The sequence below is a fragment of the Lithobates pipiens genome, unplaced genomic scaffold, assembly GCF_037356315.1.
Source record: "Lithobates pipiens isolate NorthernLeopardFrog02 unplaced genomic scaffold, aLitPip1_a1.2 Scaffold_19, whole genome shotgun sequence".
NCBI lineage: Eukaryota > Metazoa > Chordata > Amphibia > Anura > Ranidae > Lithobates > Lithobates pipiens.
Window position 1 is genome coordinate 486859431 of NW_027507764.1, and position 21647 is coordinate 486881077.

The 21647-nt window shown below is 47.9% G+C and overlaps 1 protein-coding gene across 2 annotated transcripts in view; it reads right to left on the reverse strand.

Annotated features, from left to right (window-relative positions):
• Window positions 1–21647, reverse strand: part of LOC143997374 (solute carrier family 7 member 13-like) — a 149594-nt gene that overhangs the window by 37508 nt on the left and 90439 nt on the right. Inside the window, exon 1 of one of the 2 annotated variants that reach the window (XM_077492952.1) lies at window positions 14546–15331. The exons of the other annotated variant lie outside the window; for it this stretch is intronic. Within the exon in view, the coding sequence (XP_077349078.1) occupies window positions 14546–15269 (724 nt within the window). The 5' untranslated portion in view covers window positions 15270–15331. Of the gene's footprint in view, window positions 1–14545; window positions 15332–21647 lie in introns of those variants that run through there. 2 annotated transcript variants of the gene reach the window in all.

Below are 21647 nucleotides of genomic sequence, written 5' to 3' on the forward strand. Positions count from 1 at the left end.
AATGGATTGTACCTCATACGCCTCATGGTTCTCAACCTGAATAGGGTGAGGAAGTGGCACCGAGGTGTTAAATTGGTTGCAGGACTGTTTCAATAAGGAGACATGAAACACAGAGATGTGCATATTAGGAGGAAGGTCCAACACATAAGCCACTGGGTTAATCCTGCAAAGGATATGGAAAGGCCAAATAAACCGAGGTGCAAACTCCAGTGGGGGAACGCGAAGTCTGAGGTTGCGATATGACAGCCAGACCCTGTCCCCACCTTGGTAGGAAGGCGCAGGCAGGCGTCTGCAGTCAGAATGGAGTCTGTACCTATCATTAGCATGACACAAAGCCTCCTGGACTTGTACCCAAGTGAAACGAAGACCACGAAGATGCTCCTCTAACGCAGGAATACTCTGCGGAACAAACGAGTCAGGCAACATGGAAGGTTGGAAACCATAATTCGCCATAAATGGAGACAATCGGGAGGCAGAATTCAAGGCACTGTTGTGAGCAAACTCTGCCCATGGTAATAGGTCTCACCAGTTGTTATGGTGGTCAGAAATATAGCAACGTAGGAATTGCTCCAAGGACTGATTGGCTCGCTCTGCTGCTCCATTAGACTGCGGGTGATACGCAGAAGAGAAAGCAAGCTGGATTCCCAACTGTGCACAAAAGGCTCACCAGAACCAGCAGACGAACTGACTGTCCCTGTACGAAACAATCACCTTGGGCAGCCCATGTAAGCGAAAGATCTCCCGAGCAAAAATGGAAGCCAGTTCCTTAGAAGTAGGCAACTTCTTAAGTGGAATACAATGACACATCTTTGAGAACCGGTCAACCACCATAAGGATAACAGTGTTGCCTTGGGAGTTGGGCAACTCCACAATGAAATCCATTGACAGGTGGGTCTAGGACCTATCTCCATTGGGTATGGGTTGTAGGAGGCCCACTGGAAGGTGTCGTGGAGTCTTACTCTGAGCACGCACGGAACAGGCAGCTACGAAGGCAGTAACATCAGCCCGTAGACTAGGCCACCAAAACTGTTGGAAAATGGCCCAAATGAGCTGATTCTTCCCAGGATGGCCAGATGTCTTGCTAGAATGGTAAGTCTGGAGCACGGCAGTATGGAGACTCTCTGGGACAAAGCAGCGGTCACAAGGTTTCTCAGGAGGAGCATGGACCTGAGCAGCAAGAATTTTGTCACCCAAAGGAGAAGTAAGACTGGTGCGAACCGTAGCCAAGATACGATCAGGAGGAATCACAGGAACCAGTACCAACTCCGACTTGGAAGGGGAGGAAAATTGTCGTGACAAGGCATCAGCCCTTACATTCTTAGTCCTGGGTAAGAATGAGACAATGTAATTAAAACTCAACAAGAAAAGAGCCCATCACGCCCTTCTGGGAGAGAGGTGCTTAGCCTCAGACACGAATGTAAGATTCTTATGGTCAGTAAGAATAAGAACCAGCACAGTAGTCAAGGAGATGTCTCCATTCTTTCAAGGCTAAAATGATCGCCAACAGCTCTCTGTCACCAATCTCATAATTGCACTCAGCAGGTGACAATTTCTTGGAAAAGTAGCCACCCGGATGCATAGTGCACTCAGAGTTAGGACGTTGAGACAGAAGGGTGCCAACTCCAGTCTCAGAAGCGTCAGCTTCTAGGATAAAAGGAAACGCAGGATCAGGATGTGCCAACAGAGGAGCAGAAACAAAGGCAGCCTTGAGAGTCTCAAAGGCCTTAGTGGACTCCGGAGACCAACTCTGTGGGTTACCATCTTTTATGGTCATATCAGTCAGGGGCTTAACCAGAGACGAGAAGTTACGAACAAACTTTCGATAGTAGTTTACGAAGTCCAGGAAACGCTGCAGAGGTCGTAAACCTATGGGTCGAGGCCACTGTAGGACTGACAAAAGTTTCTCTGGGTCCATCGAAAAACCAGCAGTGGAAATGACATAGCCAAGGAATGTAATCTGTTCATGATGGAACTCGCATTTCTCCAGTTTACAATAGAGATTGTTCTTTCTTAGATTCTGAAGCACACGACAGATATCTGTGTGGTGGCTCTCCAGGGACTTGGAAAATATGAGGATATCATCATAATGGCCTGTTCTGGTATTAAACGCAGTTTTCCACTCGTCACCTTCCTTAATGCGCACGAGATTGTATGCCCCTCTCAAGTCAAGCTTTGTGAAAACCGTTGCTCCCCTGAGGCGGTCAAATGACTCTGTAATCAACGGAATACGGTAGGCATTCTTAATCGTGACACGATTGAGACCAATATAATCTATACAAGGTCTCAGTTCACCACTCTTCTTCTTCACAAAGAAGAAACCAGCACCAGCAAGAGACGAGGATTTGCGGATGAAACCTCGAGAAAGTGCGTCTGCAACATACTCCTCCATGGCCTTATCCTCCAAGACCGACAAAGGGTAAACCCGGCCACGAGGAGGTAGGGCACCAGGCTGAAGGTCAATTGCGCAATCATAAGACCGGTGTGGAGGCAAACTACCGGCTTGACCTTTGTCAAAGACATTGCTGAAATTGCGGTACTCTTCCGGCAGGGAGGAGAGTGAAGAGGTGCACAGGACCTTGGATACCTTCAGGAAGCATGTCTCACTGCATTGTGGTGACCAGGAGAGAACCTCAGCATAGAGCCAATCAAAAGAGGGGCTGTGCCTCTGTAACCAAGGGTAACCAATAACCAGCGGAAACATGGGTGAGGAAATAACTTGGAATTGGATTATCTCATGGTGAAGAGCCCCTACGGCCATGGACAATGGAACCATCTCATGAGTTACATGGGCAGGCTGTAAAGGTCTCCCGTCAAAAGCCTTAATGGCAAGTGGAGTGTCACGCAGCTGCAGCGGAATCGAGTGCTGCGAAACAAATGCAGCATCAATGAACAGGCCTGCAGCTCCAGAGTTGATTAGAGCCTGTATCTCGATGGACGACTCAGCCCAAGAAAGGATGACCGAAACCAGGGGTTTATCCTTCTGGATAACTGGGGGTGAAACAATGCCACCTAAGGTCTGTCCATCACAGGACCTCAAGGTTCGGGCATTCCCTGGACATTTAGAACAAGACTTCAGAAAGTGACCTGCCTGGCCACAAAAAAGGCACAATCTCTCCCTCCTCCTAAAGGCTCTCTCATCCGCAGAGAGACGCGTGAAGCCGAAGTGCATGGGCTCATCGTCACTGACCAACTCGGTACCAGGAGGCATGGGAGGTGAGTTAGGTACGGGTGGGACTGCAAAGCTCGGAGGCAAACGTACAGGAGGCTTCCGCAAGCGCTCTTTCAAATATCTTTCTCTGAGTCTGGAGTCAATGAGGATGGCAAACAAGATCAAGCTCTCCAGCTCAGTGGGTATATCTCGGGCTGCTATCTCATCCTTGATGGAATCTGAGAGACCATGAGAAAAAGCAGCCACGAGGGCCTCATTGTTCCAAGCAACCTCTGCTGTCAGAGTAAGGAATTCAATGGCGTAGTCGCCAACAGTTCTTGTACTCTGTTTGATGGACATGAGGCACTTAGCAGCAGAAGTGGAGTGTGCGGGAACGTCAAATACCCTTTTAAAGGAGGCCACAAAGTCAGGGTAACTCAAGACAACAGGTTTTTGCGTCTCCCATAGAGGGTTTGCCCAGGCCAAGGCTCTCTCAGAAAGCAAAGATATCACCAAACCTACTTTGCTTCTGTCCGTGGGAAACGCCTGGGGCAGCATTTCAAAGTAAATCTCAACCTGGTTGAGAAACCCTCTGGATTGAACTGGATCACCCCCAATTCGCTGGGGAAGCAGAGCGGAACCAGACATACCTCTTATCGAAGTAATACTTGAGGCGGGTGCATGCACAGAGATTGGCGGTAGGGATGGCCTGCAACTCAGGTTGTACCGGAGCAGCCACAGTGGGGGATTCCAGGTGAGCCGTGTGACTCAGGAGCGTTTGTAACGCTATGGTAAACTGATCCATGGGGTGATCTTGCTCATCTAATCTGGAAAAAAATATTACCGACAAGTGGATTGACTGTATCTCCTGAATTCATGGCCTTTGCCTACGGTCAGAAACCATGAACCAGACCGAGACAGAAGTACAATTAAATCACACTTGTTTATTAATAAAAAATGAAAAGGTAAATAAAGTAAGCGTAGTCAACACATAGCCAGTAACCGGATCGAGTAGTCAGCCAGTCCAGATTTCAATAACCAGATCGGGTAATCAGCCAGGCCAGAAATCAGGGATCCAAGTGGAGCAACAGCAAGCAGGGTAAGGAGCCAGAAGGGATGTCAGCAAGCCAGTCTTTAAACAGAACCGCAGGAGATGATTTCTTGTGATGTGACCAAGGCGAAGGCAGAGATATAGTGAGCTGGACAGCTTTAAATAGGAAGTCAGACTAGTAGGATCAGGAACAGCTGGGTGACTGTGGAGAGAGATGAGAGCTGGCAATTAGCCGACAGCTGAGCAGCCAGCCCAGAGAAGGAAGGGTTAAACCAGCCCTGACACTGCCATGGCCGCCGATGTAGTCACTTGCTGTTTCCGGACTCCATAGCATGTAATGGAGAGTGGGGGCTGAGGTGATTCCAGATGAATAGATGGATGTTGACTGGCGGGGTGCAGAGCAGCCCCACGGCAGGTTCCTTTTAGTCCCTGCTGGGTATGGCATTGTAAGCGGCTGGGATTGCTGCAATCCAGCAGGTGGAGGGAGGATAGCTGGTGCTGCTGAAGGCCAGGGTGTGTGTCGTTGATTGCGTGTTTCGTCCCCTAGGTGGTATGGACTTCCTCGGAGTAGAGTGCCACCAAAATTCATGACTTTTTAAGGCATTGAAATGTATCTGAGGGATCTCCAATGAGGCAAGCCCTATCCTCAGGCTTAGATGTATTTATCTTTTGTAACTGTTATTAAATTTTTGATATTTTCATTAATAAAGAATATAGGAAGAGACTGCAGTCACCTGATTCCTTTTCTCCTGCTAGAACTCCTTTGGGTCTTTACCCAATCTCTGTTCAAAATGTAACCTTGTGAAAGTTCCTAAATAGTGTACCTAGAGTCACAGCAATATTTTGTTGGCTTTATTCGTCTAAATAAATACTCTCTACAGTTGATTTTTGGATTAAAATCTGGCTGGTTTCTCAAAATGTGGTCTTATAAAAGTGCTAAAAGACTGAGCATGGAGTTGCTTCAATATGTATGTCTTTTTATGTGAAATATTACACTCTGAAATTATTTATTGCTTAAAACATCCCTGGTCCATCTCCACAGCCTAATAAAGCTGCTTACAGTATATTGTCTGGATCGTGTCTGTACAATATTTCCTTTTTTTGTTTGATGAAATATTTGCCTGGTCTATCTCACTTAAACCGCAGCCCACTTAACCTGCATGTTTTCATTCATCAGAGTCACCACTGCTGGTGTTCTCAAATATTACTGTGACCTTTCCCAAATAATTGATGAAGGCCTGCTCAGGTTGTCAAAGAAAGAGCCACAAAAAAAACAACAAAAAGATACCCTCTGAAATCTAACGCTGAAAGCTCTAGAGAGTTAAAATCTAGACTTACTACTAACAGATACTCTGAAAGAAGCCTGACTAGTCAACGTGGAACCAGTAGCAGTTTACAGACAGGATGGTCTACTGGAGGAGCCCCTCGGACAACTATGATGACAGATTTACAAACAAATATCAGTGGTCACCTTTTGAAGCATATTATTCAGTGTAATCTGGTAAGAATATTTATTATAGGGGAAGCACCCCCCTCCGCCCACACATTTCTCACGAGTGGAGGTGTTGGTGGTGGACTACTACCACGGATAACGGATTGAGAGATTTCTGTAACTGGATGCAACCCTTTCATTTTATATTTAACTGGGACTAACCACCTGTTTTTCAAACACCTGTTGCTGATTGCACTGAATTAACGCTATATGTGTTCCATTGTTTTAGCACTGCCTTAGGCCGCGTACACCCTGGCGGACTATCCGTCCAACTAAGTCCGTCAGACAATCCGACAGACAGTCCGTCCTACTTTTGAATGAACGGACTTGACCACACACGACGAACAGACAGTCCGCTGAAAGCTTGCGCGATGACGTGTACGGCACGTACGACGGGACTAGAAATTTGACTTCCAATACACTGCAATGCAACCTTCGGCCGTGTAAATCCTTTCTGAGCATGCGCCATACTTAGTCCGTCAAACTAGCCTACTCACGAGCGGACTGTCCGCTGAAACCAAGTTTGGACGGACAATATTACGGAAATTCCGAAAGACTTAGTCCGCCAGACTGTCCGCTGAAAAAGTCAGCTGAAGCCCACACACGAGCGGATTGTCCACTGAAACGTGTTTCAGCGGACCAAGTCCGTCAGACAGTCCGCCCGTGTGTACGCGGCCTTAGTTGTGTATTGATGTATTATATATACCTATCAGCTGATAGGTGAACGGTAGCAGTGTTTGCCTTAATCTGGCACTAGTTTCTTAATAGCAAGAAGGAGGTGTATTGTAGATCTTCTTTCTCTTATTTATTTTATGTGGATTGATTTTCATTTATTTCTCATCTTTTTCTATTAAGCGCTTGGTTTTCAGAAGGGCTACAGGTTAGGATTATGATGACAGAGTGCAGCTGTTCCTACCAGAAAAACACAGAGAGACTGTATTCACAGCTTCACATGATGAGCATGCCACCTAAGCCCAGAGAGGACTTCCATGCTAGTCAGAGACTGCTTCTATTGGCCTTTGCATGCTAGCTGAACTTAAGGGCTGCTGTCACTCTTGCCTAAGGTGTATTTAGCAAAGGACTTGACCCTCTTCTTAATACTTCAGATCACCTTAAGCTTTTAAGGAGAGACTGAGGGCCCCCCCCCCTTCTACAGCGAGAGGTCACTACAGCATCCTGGGGGACTGTTAAGAGTGCTGATACTGCTAGTACCAATTCATACCGCACCCATACTGTACTCTATACCACACTTATTCTAAACATAGACTGCACCCGTACCACGTTGTATTGAACCTTTACAGCATCGGAACCACATATACCTTGCACCTGTGCAGAGACTATACTGTACCTATAATGCTTGCAGGTTAACTAGGACTGTCAATAAGTGCACTGATGCCCTTAACCACTTCAGCCCTGGAAGGATTTGCCCCCTTAATGACCAGGTAATTTTTTGCAATACGGCACTCCGTCGCTTTAATTGACAATTGCGCGGTAGTGCAACTCTGTACCTAAAACAAAATGAACTTCCTTTTTTTCCCACAAATAGAGCTTTCTTTTGGTAGTCAATTAAAAAAAATGAAATTATAATATATATATATATATATATATATATATATATATATATATATATATAATATATATATAAAATATAAATATAAAAAAACACATTTATTCATCAGTTTAGGCCGATATATACTCTTTTACATATTTTTGTTTAAAAAAAATCGCAATAGACATATATTGATTTGTTTGTGCAAAACTTATCGTATCTACAAACTATGGGATAGATGTAGGGACTTCTATATATTTTTTATTGTTTTTACCGGTAATGGTGGCGATCTGCAATTTTTAGCAGGACTGTGACATTGCGGCAGACAAATCTGACCCCAAATGACACTTTTTGGGGACCAGTGACATTATTACATTATTACACAGTGCTATAAAAATACACTGATCAATGTAAAAATGACACTGGCCGGGAAGGGGTTAACAGTAGGGGCGATCAAGGGGTTAACTGTGTTCCATGGGTGTGTTCTAACTGTAGGGGGGATGGGCTGGCAGAGACAAGACAGAGATCACTGTTTTCTGTGCATGTGATATTGCATGTTCGTACACTCAACATGGTGTCTCAGATGGACTGAGGTTCTTGAGAAGGTTGGGGAAAAGAAAAGAGTACCCATCCTATCCAGTAGCTCCTACGGAGGTAGTGTTAAGCTAGTAGTAAACTGGTCTTGAGCTATAATGTGCAACAAATACTTGAGCAAGTGTGTAGAGACAGGAAATGGCTTTAAAAAAAAGCTGGCAGAGATCAGCAGAACCAAGATGCAAAAAAAAGGCTAAAACAGGGTAAAAAAAAGTGTTTTTCTTTAAATGACAGTTGTTTTGATTTGTTAAGGCACAGTGCTTCAGCAAACTGTCATCCATTTAGGGGTTAGATTCACTATAAAAAGCATCCCATGTCTGTTAGGTAATGCACAGCTATGGTCTGGGAAAAGCATGTTTCTACACAGGGCCGGATTAACATAGGGGCTGATGGAGCTGCAGCACCAAGCCCCTGCCTTAAAATAGGCCCACCCAGCCAGCAGCATAAGCCCGATTTTTTTTTTTCCTGTCCATAAACTTCTATGGGACAGGAGAAGTGTGTGTAAATGTAGGGGTGTCTGGCTGCATCTGTGTTTGCTCACTGTGGTTATTACAATGTCACAGTGCACAGTTCCCCCCCTACACAAATGGGAGAGGCTGAGTCGGCTCTGCCTTTCCCCTCCCCCTCTGTGAAGTCTGTGCAGTGAAGGAGCCGTGTGGGTGGGAAACACCGGCAGATAGAAGGTGAACAGGATATCTCTGAGTGATGAGCCTCCAGGGACCGTCCACATGTGAGCTCAGTGACTGGTTTCTTATATCCCTTTCCCTCGTTTTTAACTTTTTTCTCCAGCAGTAGCTGTTATAACTGCAGCCAAAGTGTTTATAATTGTGTCATCAGCCTGTGGCAGTGCTTGGTGGCCCCTTGTGCTTTTAGGTGGTTCACACTGATTTGCTGTGTTTTGGCCCATTGCTGGTGTATCCACAGTTTTCCTGCGTTTTACCCCCAGTCCTATAGGTTTCTATTAGGTTGTTTGTTTTTTCTGCATTTTCTGAAAGCGCACCAAAATTCCTGCATGCTGCATCTTTGGCACACTGTCAGAAAATGCAGCAAAAACCTGCAACCTGATATAAATCAATAGGACTGCAGCTAAAACTGCAGATACATGAGCAGTGCAGCCAACTGCAGCACACCAGTGTGAGCCCAAAAGCTTGCACACACAACCCTGTACAACTTGGTCTAAACAAAACTCCTGGCATACAGCCATACCATCCCAGCTCAGGAGGGGTGGGGGCTCCAGGGATTTGATTGACTATGCAGGCCCTGTCTCTTCTATCCAATTGGGGAGAGTCTTGGAGGCAGTGGCAGGCTGCTGGTGGTAAGTGGCACACTGTATCTGGTGACAGGCTGTGGGTGGCGAGTGGCACACTGTATCTGGTTGCATGCTGGTGGCAAGTGGCACACTGTATCTGGTGGCAGGCTGCTGAAGGCAAGTAGCACACTATATTGTGGAAGGCTGCTGGTTGCACACTGCTGCTGGTGGCAAGTAGCACACTATCTGGTGGAAGGCTGCTGATGGCACACTGCTGGTGGCAAGTGGCACACTGTATCTGGTGGCACACTGCTGGTGGCAAGTGGCACACTGTATCTGGTGACAGGCTGCTGGTGGTAAGTGGCACACTGTATCTGGTGACATTCTGCTGGTGGCAAGTGGCACATTGTATCTGGCATGCTGCTGGTGGCAAGTGGCACACTGTATCTGATGGCAGGCTGCTTGTGGCAAATGGCACACTGTATCTGGTGGCATGTTGCTTGTGTCAAGTGGTACACTGTATCTGGCATGCTGCTTGTGGCAAGTGGCACACTGTATCTGGTGGTACACTGCTGCTGGTGGCAGGCTGCTGATGGCAAGTAGCACACTGTATCTGGTGGCAGGCTGCTTGTGGCAAGTAGCACACTGTATCTGGTGGCAGGCTGCTTGTGGCAAGTGGCACACTGTATCTGGTGGAAGGCGGCTTGTGGCAAGTGGCACACTGTATCTGGTGGAAGGCGGCTTGTGGCAAGTGGCACACTGTATCTGGTGGAAGGCTGCTTGTGGCAAGTGGCACACTGTATCTGGTGACATGCTGCTGGTGGCAAGTGTCACACTGTATCTGGTGACATGCTGCTGGTGGCAAGTGTCACACTGTATCTGGCATGCTGCTGGTGGCAAGTGTCACACTGTATCTGGCATGCTGCTTGTGGCAAGTGGCACACTGTATCTGGCATGCTGCTTGTGGCAAGTGGCACACTATATCTGGCATGCTGCTTGTGGCAAGTGGCACACTATATCTGGCAGGCTGCTTGTGGCAAGTGGCACACTGTAACTGGTGGCAGGCTGCTTGTGGCAAGTGGCACACTGTAACTGGTGGCAGGCTGCTTGTGGCAAGTGGCACACTGTATCTGGCATGCTGCTGGTGGCAAGTGTCACACTGTATCTGGCATGCTGCTTGTGGCAAGTGGCACACTATATCTGGCAGGCTGCTTGTGGCAAGTGGCACACTGTAACTGGTGGCAGGCTGCTTGTGGCAAGTGGCACACTGTAACTGGTGGCAGGCTGCTGTTGGCAAGTGGCACACTGTATCTGGTGGCATGCTGCTGGTGGCAAGTGGCACACTATCTGGCATGCTGCTTGTGACAAGTGGCACACCGTATCTGGTGGCAGGTTGCTGGTGGCAAGTGGCATGCTGCTGGTGGCAAGTGGCACACTATCTGGTGGCAGGCTGCTTGTGACAAGTGGTACACTGTATCTGGTGGCAGACTGCTGGTGGCAAGTGGCACACTTAAAGAGGGATTCCGCCCCAAAAAAATATTAAAAGCCAGCAGCTATAAATACTACAGCTGCTGACTTTTAATAAATGGACACTCACCTGTCCCGGGTTCCAGCGATGCCGAGGCCGATCGACCGCTCGTGCCTCGGCTGCTGCCGCCACCATTCTAGGTGAGGGAATCAGGAAGTAAAGCGAATCGGCTTCACTTCCCGGTTCCCTACTGCGCGAGCTGCGCCGCGCAATAGGAAATCTCCGCGCTGTCACTGGGACCCGTGTGTGTCCCAGCAGACAGCGCGGCAGGGCAGGAAATGGCGTAGACTCCCGTGGGAGTCTATGCCCGGAAGTGGGTGAAAATACCCCCCTCCCCCCTGAAAGGTGTCAATTGTGACACCGGATGGGGGGGGGGTTCCGATCAGCAGAGGTTCCACTTTAGGGTGGAATCCCGCTTTAATCTGGTGGCATGCTGCTGGTAGCAAGTGGCACACTATCTGGCATGCTGCTTGTGACAAGTGGCACACCGTATCTGGTGTCAGGTTGCTGGTGGCAAGTGGCACACTGTATCTGGTGGCAAGTGGCACACTGTATCTGGTGGCAGGCTGCTAGTGGCACTGTATCTGGTGGCACACTGTATCTGGTGGCAAGTGGCACACTGTATCTCGTGGCAGGCTGCCAGTGGCACACTGTATCTGGTGACAGGCTGCTGGTGGCAAGTGGCACACTGTATCTGGTGGCATGCTGATGGCAAGTGGCACATTGTATCTGGTGGCAAGTGGCACACTGTATCTGGTGGCAGGCTGCGGGTGGCATCTGGCAGCAGGCAATGGTGGCAAGCGACACACTGCATCTGGTGGGAAGTGACAAGCTCAGGTTCCCACTGATAATGCATCATGGTGAGTTGAACTATTTCACTATATATTACAATGTAGTAATAGAAATAATGGAATTTGATCATCCCGATGCCATATCAAGCATAGCGTCAGGATGATTTTAAGTGCTAAGTGCCATTTGCCTGAAAAATCACCCCCCGCCACCTATTTCCCCATCAACCCGAGACTACATCCCCCCTCTTTTTTTTTTTGGGAAGGGGGGGATCTCCCTGAATGGCAGTTTGGAAATGTGGTCTCCTATGTTGCTGCTGTTGAGAGACCGCATAGCAGGTGGTATTGGGGGTGTTCCTGCTGCTCAAAGGCTGCACGGCCGATATTACTGGTGAAAGTATATTTAATTTGTTTTAGCAAAACATTTTTGCATTTTCATTTTGTTTCCGTAAAAAAGGCCCACCAAAATCCTCAGCACCAGGCCCATGATGCTGTTAATCTGGCCCTGTTTCTACATATATAGATTAACCATATCTGAAGGCATTACAGAAATTTTCTGTTTATACCTCCTTCATTTCAGATTAAATTTGCTGATGATCAGCTAGTATATGGGAGGAATAAAACTTAGATGTCAATTAGGGGAGTTAGAAATATCAGTTAAAGAATGCACATATCTATGTGTGTATGACCCTGGAGTTTGGTACAGATGATGAATAAGCGTTAACTTGGATGATTTTGGCACAAAGATTCCAGTACTGGGACATAAACAACAATTCTGTACTCTAAAGACACAGAAAAGTTAAACTCTTGCAAACCCCTAACCCTTACCCTAACACTAAATCAATCTTAAAATGAACTTTCTCCTAGCTGTGTACATTCACATCCTGTGTTTGGGCTAAGAGCACCAAGATCCCTGAAACACTTTTACAGCAGAACTGAAAGCAATAAAAGTTGTGTCTAATGATCCAAAACAACCAAAATTACTTGTTGGATCCAGCAGGCCTGCCAGTGCTGGGTTAAACCCTTCCTTCTCAAAGATGGCCACTCAGCTGTTGGCTAATTGCCAGCCCCTTTCTCTCCACAGTGACTCACTTGTTGATGTTATCCTGCTCGTCAGTCCTGCCTACTTAAGCTGTCCAGCCCAGATGATCTCTGCCTTCGCCTTGGTCACATCTCTAGAGATGCTCTCCTGTGTTCCTGTTAAGGACTTGCTTGGCTGGCATTCCTCCTGGCTCCAGATCCTGCTTGCTGTTCCACTACACTCATCTCTGGCTCCCTAACATTTGGCTTGTCTGACTATCTGTTCTGGCTCCTGAACTCTGGCTATGTTTTGACTACTTTTACTCTCTTTATCTTTTTATTATTATTATTATTATTATTATTAAACGAGTGTGATTTAACTGTATTTCTGTCTCAGTCTGATTCATGGTTTCTGACAAGGCCCCAATCCCACCTTTTACCATCTTTATAAACTAATTACAGGTGGTCTCCCCGGGTTACAAACATTGGACTTCAAACCGACTCCTACATACAAACGGAGAGGAACAACAGGAAGTAAAAGGAGATATACCCCTAGGAAGGGAAATTTACCTTTTGGCTAAGATCAAGTGTAGTATCTGTTCTTATCAGTTGCCAAAGGAGGCGCTGGTCCATCCCTATTCGAGAGGGTTTGGGCGGCGCTCTCCGATGGTGTAATTTGCATCCCGAAGGATGGTTTCGGTAGGGGCCACGTCGTGCCGCCCGACAGTAAACTGGGGGCCGATGCATGGTCGAGTCTGAGCCATCTGGAAGGATGCCCCTGGTGAGGATGGGTGCTGCCTGGTCGGATCCAGAGGGTCGGGTTCCTGGCCTCTGGTCTGGATTGGGGTAGTTCTAGCCCCGGGCAGTTTTTCGGAAAGGAAAACCGGCTACTCCCTTGGTGGGGGGGAGGACCGGTTAGTACATCCGAATATAATTAGGAAGGAGTGATGGGAGCGACGGTGGAGCCTGATGGTAAAGGGCTCTCACCAAGCTTCCTGATCTTCATGCCTTCCTGTCCGGGGTGGGGGCTGCTGTGGTCTGGACCGGGGGTTGGGGGCGGTCTTGAAAGCCTATGGAGTATGTGCCCCTGGAGTGGCAGTCCGGGGGTGCCTAACAATCACTGTGAGTGAGGGTCACTTTGATTTTGGGCACCAAGGTCACTGCACCATGACACGCTTTTTTAGCACCTGCCTCTTGGGCCGGGCCTTTTGGCTGGGACCAGAGGAATTTTTTATTCCCGGCCGGAGGGCCTGGTCGTTGTTTCACACAACGACCACCTTTTCACTCTCCTCTCCACTATCCCTTCCCCACTTTTTATTTATTTCCAGTGTGTCTTGTCACGTCTTGTTTTGTCACTTTGCACGTTTGCTGTGATGAGTAGGGTCACAGGTTCTAGGGCCTGTCCTGAAAGTCTGGTGTGGGGGTGGACATGGCCTTCTGGCTTAGTTCACCCTCTGCCTTAGGGTTGGGGTCTTCCTTCGGGGGAGCCCTACCTAGTATTTGGGTGGGTCTGTTTTTCGGCAGACCTTCCGAAGAACGGGGTCTGACTGGTTTCGGCCAGGAAGACCAAGTTTTAAGTGTCCTTGTCCCTGTCAGGAGCCTAACGCCCCGGGGGATTCAGGACAAGGTCCTCTGATTTTAGAGGACTTGTGTACCCGTCTGCACTTTTTTGTGTCACTCTTTATGTGTGTGCACATTTTTTATGCACCGGGTGAAGTTTTTTGGAGTGTGTTTTGCACGCCACTGGCTTTCAAATTAAAAAAATTTACTCCTGTAAGAGTTATAATGGGAAAAATGTGCCTCCACTGAAGCTTTATCACAAATCCTTGTTTCCACAACAATCCCGAATTTTCAAAATCCATTTGGCACAGAAAGTGAAGTGAAATCTTCTAAACAGGGGCACAGACAGCAAAACAAATTTTACAGGGGTGTTAACCCTTCCCTATGCTATCCACAAAACATAAAAATATTTTTTTTGGCTGGCGCTACACTTGAAAAATGTACTTGTTCCGACTTACATATAAATTCAAACTTAGAACAAACCTACAGACCCTATCTTGTTTGTATCCCAGGGAATGCCTGTACTTAGAAATATTCATAAAATAAATTACAGTTACAGTACATACCTGCCATGTAGTTTAGGTAGTTCCATCCCCCATAGGCATACAGTCCTTGATAAAAGGCCTCAGCAGTTTGTGCTGCATTTGGAAATTGTCCATTAAAAGCATCTTGAAAGGGTTGTACAGCTTCTGGATTAGTTGCAAACTCAACAAAGCCATAGGCTATAATAAGTGCCAAGGCCATCATTTTGAGGATTGTGAATATATTCTGAACCCATGTAGCCAACTTGATACTCTTGGAATTTATGACTCCCAAGACCAAGAGAATTCCAATAGCTAAAGATTTCTTGAGAAGATCAGGAGGGGGACATCCACCATAAAATGGACGACTTACGTACTCTGCAAAGGTCAGGGCTCTGGCAGCATTTGATGATGGCCTTATAAACAATGTTAATGTCCAGATGGTTACAAAAGCGGGTAAAGGTCCTAATCCTCGCCTGACATGGTAATATTCTCCACCAGAGAACGGCAAAGATGAACCCAGCTCCGCATAACAAAGTGTGCACAATATACACACTACACCACAAGCTGCCCAAATACATAGTGCCACACCAATATTGAGCTGGGAATATTCCAGAACAGCTTTAGGAGAGACGAATATTCCAGCACCTATAATGCTGCCCACCAGAAAGCTCACACTGTCAAAAAAGCCCAAGCGCCTTTTCAAACAAACTTTTCCATCTGTTTTATTGGTGTCTTGATCTTGTGATAGTTGCTCTGACTTCAGCATCTTGCTATTAGTCTTGCTATTAATGAGAGATGGCAGCTCAGTGACTGTTTAGCTACACACAGGTTTAAAAGAGCAAGTCTGCTTGTTCATTAATCAGGCTTCATAAAATGTATCACTCATTAAACACTATTACTTTTGTTTATGAACCCAGGCATATATTTCTTCCAGAAGATATAGGCACACAGGTAATTGCTTTTAAGAGCATAGGAGCAAAGGTTTTCCAAACCAATTACATATGAATGTATAGATGAATGGCTGTTTATGAGTAAACTTATACTGGAGCAATAAAATAAATTGCCGGCACTTCCCTTTCCTCACAATAAAACTAATTAACTGCAGTTCTGCATATAACTTTATGAACTTTTTTAGGCCAACAATTCTAGATCAAGAAGCTTTGTTTCATTAAGGTAAAATATCAAGGCTACCATTGCTGACCTGCTTCCTAAAATACTGAAGATCTAGCCATCCTTGGTAGTGATGGCCGAACGGTTCGCCCGGCGGTCGTTTCGCGGCGAATTTCCGACATTCGCGGTCCGCACGTTCGAACGCCTTTTTCCGTCGTTCGCCGCGGCGGACTTACGTGTTTAATGTATACAAGAACTTTAACCTTTGGTGACACGTTTATCATGTGATACAGGACAGCCAATTGAGACATGACAGCACATGGACACTTGTACATTCCCCCTAACCTATAAATACACCCGATCCGGTGGCCATTTTACATTCTTTCTTCTGTTACGATAGGGACAGGTTCCTGTGTGGAGTAGGGAGAGATAAACCACTAGCTATTTGGTACACAAAAGTTCTTTTCAGGACTGGTATAGGTGTTAGGTGTTGATAGGTTTGCTGTGCTGCTGATTCTTGCAGCAGCCTGAGTGTCTTTTGTTAGTTTAGAGAAAGGGAAAGGACGGTGTATGCTACAGGGACAGCCAGATTAGTCTTTCATCATCATCATCATCATCATCATCATTAGCTGTTACTATCAAGGTCCACAAAAGAGCTGTTCCAGTAACCACTAATCGTTCTCTTTTTTTGCCAATTTGTATAGGGACAGGAAGGAAGCAGTGTTGTCAGGCAGTGAGGGTAATTTTAAAGACTTGCTGTTATTATTAGTTCCACAAAGGTTCTTTTCAGGACTGGTATCAGTGGTACAGTAATAGGCTTGTACATGTATAATATTCTTTCTTCCAAATATAGAAAGGATATTATACTTGACTGCTGCCCTTCTGCTGCAGTCTGCTAAACATTCACAACTCACTTGTTCCACAAAAGTTCTTATAAGGACTGGTAACTTGGTATAGGGTGCTACGGTACATAGGCTTGAGTGCGGTACAGTCTGCTGTTCTGTAAGGACCGCTATCGGTCCACAATAGATAGGGTTGACGTGCACCACTGCTGACCGCTGCCCTATACTGCAGCAGTCCTTCAGCGGTATAGGGACTGACGTACAGTCTGCTAATCACTAACACACAACCTGCTTGTTCCACAAAAGTTCTTATAAGGACTGGTAACTTGGTATAGGGTGCTACGGTACATAGGCTTGAGTGCGGTACAGTCTGCTGTTCTGTAAGGACCGCTATCGGTCCACAATAGATAGGGTTGACGTGCACCACTGCTGACCGCTGCCCTATACTGCAGCAGTCCTTCAGCGGTATAGGGACTGACGTACAGTCTGCTAAACACTAATACACAACCTGCTTGGTCCACAAAAGTTCTTATAAGGACTGGTAACTTGGTATAGGGTGCTACGGTACATAGGCTTGAGTGCGGTACAGTCTGCTGTTCTGTAAGGACCGCTATCGGTCCACAATAGATAGGGTTGACGTGCACCACTGCTGACCGCTGCCCTATACTGCAGCAGTCCTTCAGCGGTATAGGGACTGACGTACAGTCTGCTAAACACTAATACACAACCTGCTTGGTCCACAAAAGTTCTTATAAGGACTGGTAACTTGGTATAGGGTGCTACGGTACATAGGCTTGAGTGCGGTACAGTCTGCTGTTCTGTAAGGACCGCTATCGGTCCACAATAGATAGGGTTGACGTGCACCACTGCTGACCGCTGCCCTATACTGCAGCAGTCCTTCAGCGGTATAGGGACTGACGTACAGTCTGCTAAACACTAATACACAACCTGCTTGGTCCACAAAAGTTCTTATAAGGACTGGTAACTTGGTATAGGGTGCTACGGTACATAGGCTTGAGTGCGGTACAGTCTGCTGTTCTGTAAGGACCGCTATAGGTCCACAATAGATAGGGTTGACGTGCACCACTGCTGACCGCTCACCTATACTGCAGCAGTCCTTCAGCGGTATAGGGACTGACGTACAGTCTGCTAATCACTAACACACAACCTGCTTGTTCCACAAAAGTTCTTATAAGGACTGGTAACTTGGTATAGGGTGCTACGGTACATAGGCTTGAGTGCGGTACAGTCTGCTGTTCTGTAAGGACCGCTATCGGTCCACAATAGATAGGGTTGACGTGCACCACTGCTGACCGCTGCCCTATACTGCAGCAGTCCTTCAGCGGTATAGGGACTGACGTACAGTCTGCTAATCACTAACACACAACCTGCTTGTTCCACAAAAGTTCTTATAAGGACTGGTAACTTGGTATAGGGTGCTACGGTACATAGGCTTGAGTGCGGTACAGTCTGCTGTTCTGTAAGGACCGCTATCGGTCCACAATAGATAGGGTTGACGTGCACCACTGCTGACCGCTGCCCTATACTGCAGCAGTCCTTCAGCGGTATAGGGACTGACGTACAGTCTGCTAAACACTAATACACAACCTGCTTGGTCCACAAAAGTTCTTATAAGGACTGGTAACTTGGTATAGGGTGCTACGGTACATAGGCTTGAGTGCGGTACAGTCTGCTGTTCTGTAAGGACCGCTATCGGTCCACAATAGATAGGGTTGACGTGCACCACTGCTGACCGCTCACCTATACTGCAGCAGTCCTTCAGCGGTATAGGGACTGACGTACAGTCTGCTAATCACTAACACACAACCTGCTTGTTCCACAAAAGTTCTTATAAGGACTGGTAACTTGGTATAGGGTGCTACGGTACATAGGCTTGAGTGCGGTACAGTCTGCTGTTCTGTAAGGACCGCTATCGGTCCACAATAGATAGGGTTGACGTGCACCACTGCTGACCGCTGCCCTATACTGCAGCAGTCCTTCAGCGGTATAGGGACTGACGTACAGTCTGCTAATCACTAACACACAACCTGCTTGTTCCACAAAAGTTCTTATAAGGACTGGTAACTTGGTATAGGGTGCTACGGTACATAGGCTTGAGTGCGGTACAGTCTGCTGTTCTGTAAGGACCGCTATAGGTCCACAATAGATAGGGTTGACGTGCACCACTGCTGACCGCTCACCTATACTGCAGCAGTCCTTCAGCGGTATAGGGACTAAGAGTTTTGTCACAGGGTCATTTAAAAAATGACATGCAGAGGAAGAGGCAGGCCCTTCCGCAGGGGTGGTAGGGGTAGGGCAGGAGCAACAGGCTTGAGCCAAAGTGGGAAGTTGCAGAAGGTGCGTTCAATTACTTTAAAGGATGCACCAGACTTGGTTGAGTGGCTCGCTCAGCCTTACTCTTCTGCACCCTCCTCATCCTCTCGATCTGCACCCTCTTCTTCACTCTCTGCTATGTGCACCCCCAAAGACACTACCACCAACAACACGACCACCACCACCACCACCACATACCTTCCGCTTGAGTCACTGGAATTATTTTCCGATCCATATCAAGAGGACATTTCTGATGCGCAGCCACTCTTGGTATTGGATCAGGAAGAGGAGGTAGCAACAAGCGCTACTCAGCAGTCTGACGCCAGTACCCAGATCAGCCCAAGGAGGAGGTTGGTCCCCGGTGTTGCTGCCTACTCCGAGATCTCTACTTATAGCGGTGGGGAAGGTGACGTTGATGATGACGTGTCTAGTGATGTCACGTGGGTGCCCACAAGAGAGGAAGAGGAGGGGAGTTCAGAGGGAGATATGGACCAGCAGATAGGGAGGAGAAGCAGCAATGACTTACATTGCACAGCAGGGACAAAGCAGACTGCAAATGTATCAGGAGCGAGTCATCGACCATGTACGGTCACATCTGGCGCTCCCAGGACACCGGCACATGGCTCCGCAGTGTGGGCTTTTTTTAACGTGTCCGCTGCTGACAATAGCGTTGCCATCTGCAATCTTTGCAGTCAACGCGTTAGTCGCGGTAAGCCCAATACTCACCTAGGGACGACCGCCTTAAGAAGGCACATGAGCAGCCATCACCGAGCCCAGTGGGAGCAACGGAACACACAAAGCCACACTGCAGGCTCTCACCGTCCAGCCTCGTCTTCTACTTCTCCTTCTCCTCTCTCCTCACAATTGTCCTCCACTCCACCTTCCATCACGCCAAGCTCACATTTTTCTGCAAAAAGGCAGGCTTCCGTGGGCCTAATGTTTGAGCGTAAAAAAATGATGATGCCGGATAACCCTCTTGCCCAACGGTTGGCGGCTGGCTTGTCAGAACTCATAGCCCGCCAACTACTGCCATATAAACTGGTGGACTCGGAGGCCTTTCGCAAATTTGTGGCCATTGGAACACCACAATGGAAGGTCCCAGGAAGGAAGTATTTCTCAGAGAAGGGCATCCCAGAGCTATATGGCCATGTTCAGCGGCAAGTGAATGTATCTCTGGCACACAGTGTCGGTGCCAAGATACATCTGACCACAGACACGTGGTCTAGCAAACACGGGCAGGGAAGGTATATCAGTTTTACTGCCCACTGGGTGAACCTTCTGACGGCCGTCAAGCATGTAACCCGTGGCACCCGTGTAGATTTGGTTTTACCGCCACGGATTGCATGCAGGCCTGACTCTTCTTCTCCTCCTCCTACTCCATCCTCCTCCCTCTCCTCCTCAGCTGCCTCCTCCTTTTCCGCTGCTAGCGTCTCTTCCACTGCACCGCCCAAGCTCCCCAGAACCTATTCCACATGCCAGGTGAGACGTTGCCATGCCGTGCTGCGTCTGTTGTGCCTGGAAGCAAAGAGCCACACTGGCCCGGCACTCCTTTCAGCTTTGCGTTCACAGGCAGATGAGTGGCTAACACCGCTCAATTTGACAGTTGGTAAAGTGGTGTGTGACAACGGTGCCAATCTGCTTAGCGCATTGAAACAGGGCAAAATCACGCACGTGCCGTGCATGGCACACGTCTTAAACTTGGTCGTGCAGCGATTCCTTGTCAAATACCCTGGGGTCCAGGACATCTTGCGGCAGGCAAGGAAAATCTCGGCCCATTTCAGAAGATCTTACACGGCCATGGCTCGCCTTGCTGACATTCAGCGGCGACACCATCTGCCGGTCAGACGTCTTATTTGCGATTGCCCGACGCGATGGAACTCAACCTTCTATATGCTTGATAGGCTGCTCCAGCAGAAACGTGCAGTTAACGTCTACCTGTATGAACTCTGCGAAAACGGTTCTGGGGAGCTGGGTTTTTTTTCACCGCGCCAGTGGCTGCTCATGCGCGACACATGCAGACTTCTGCGGCCATTTGAGGAGATCACCAAACTGGTCAGTCGCAGCCATGGCGCCATCAGTGACATGGTACCTTATGCCTTCTTTCTGGAGCGTGCATTGCGTCGTGTCATTGATCAGGCTGTGGAGGAGCAGGAGCGGGAAGATGAGGAAGTCGCAATGCTGGATGAATTCCCAGGGGGGGCTACTCTATCTGAGACAAGTCAACAACAGGAGTCTGATGAGGAGTCAGAGGAGGATGGTGCCGGGGCGGATGAGCAGGAGCAAGAAGAGCATGCTTTAAACCTTTCTGGGATCCCTGTTGTGCGTGGATGGGGAGAGGAGAATGAAGAGGACGACATTATCCTGGATGATGAGCAGGAGCCAGGCCACCACACCGCTTCCACTTTAGTGCAAATGGGGGCCTTCATGCTCCAGTGTTTTAATAGGGACCCCCGTATAAAAAGCATGAGGGTCAAGGACCAGTACTGGGTGGCAACGTACTTAGACCCCCGGTACAAACACAAAATGGCGGAAATGTTACCGCCGTCGCAGAGGGCTGTCAGAATGCAGCACTTCCAGGCCTTGCTTCGAGAAATGCTGCATTCTGCTTTTGCGTGCGCTGGCAGAGGAGCAATTCCCACTCCCAGAGAAGGATTTGCGGGTACCAATCCAACAGCGCCTGCAAGAAGAGGCCGGTTTGAAGATGTGTTGGTGACTTCGGATATGAGGTCATTCTTTCAGCCGACCCATCGACAGGTGTCATCCGGATCCAGCATCAGGGAACGCCTAGACCGTCAGGTGTCCGACTACATTGGGTTAACGGCCGATGTGGACGCTCTGAGGAGTGATGAACCCCTAGA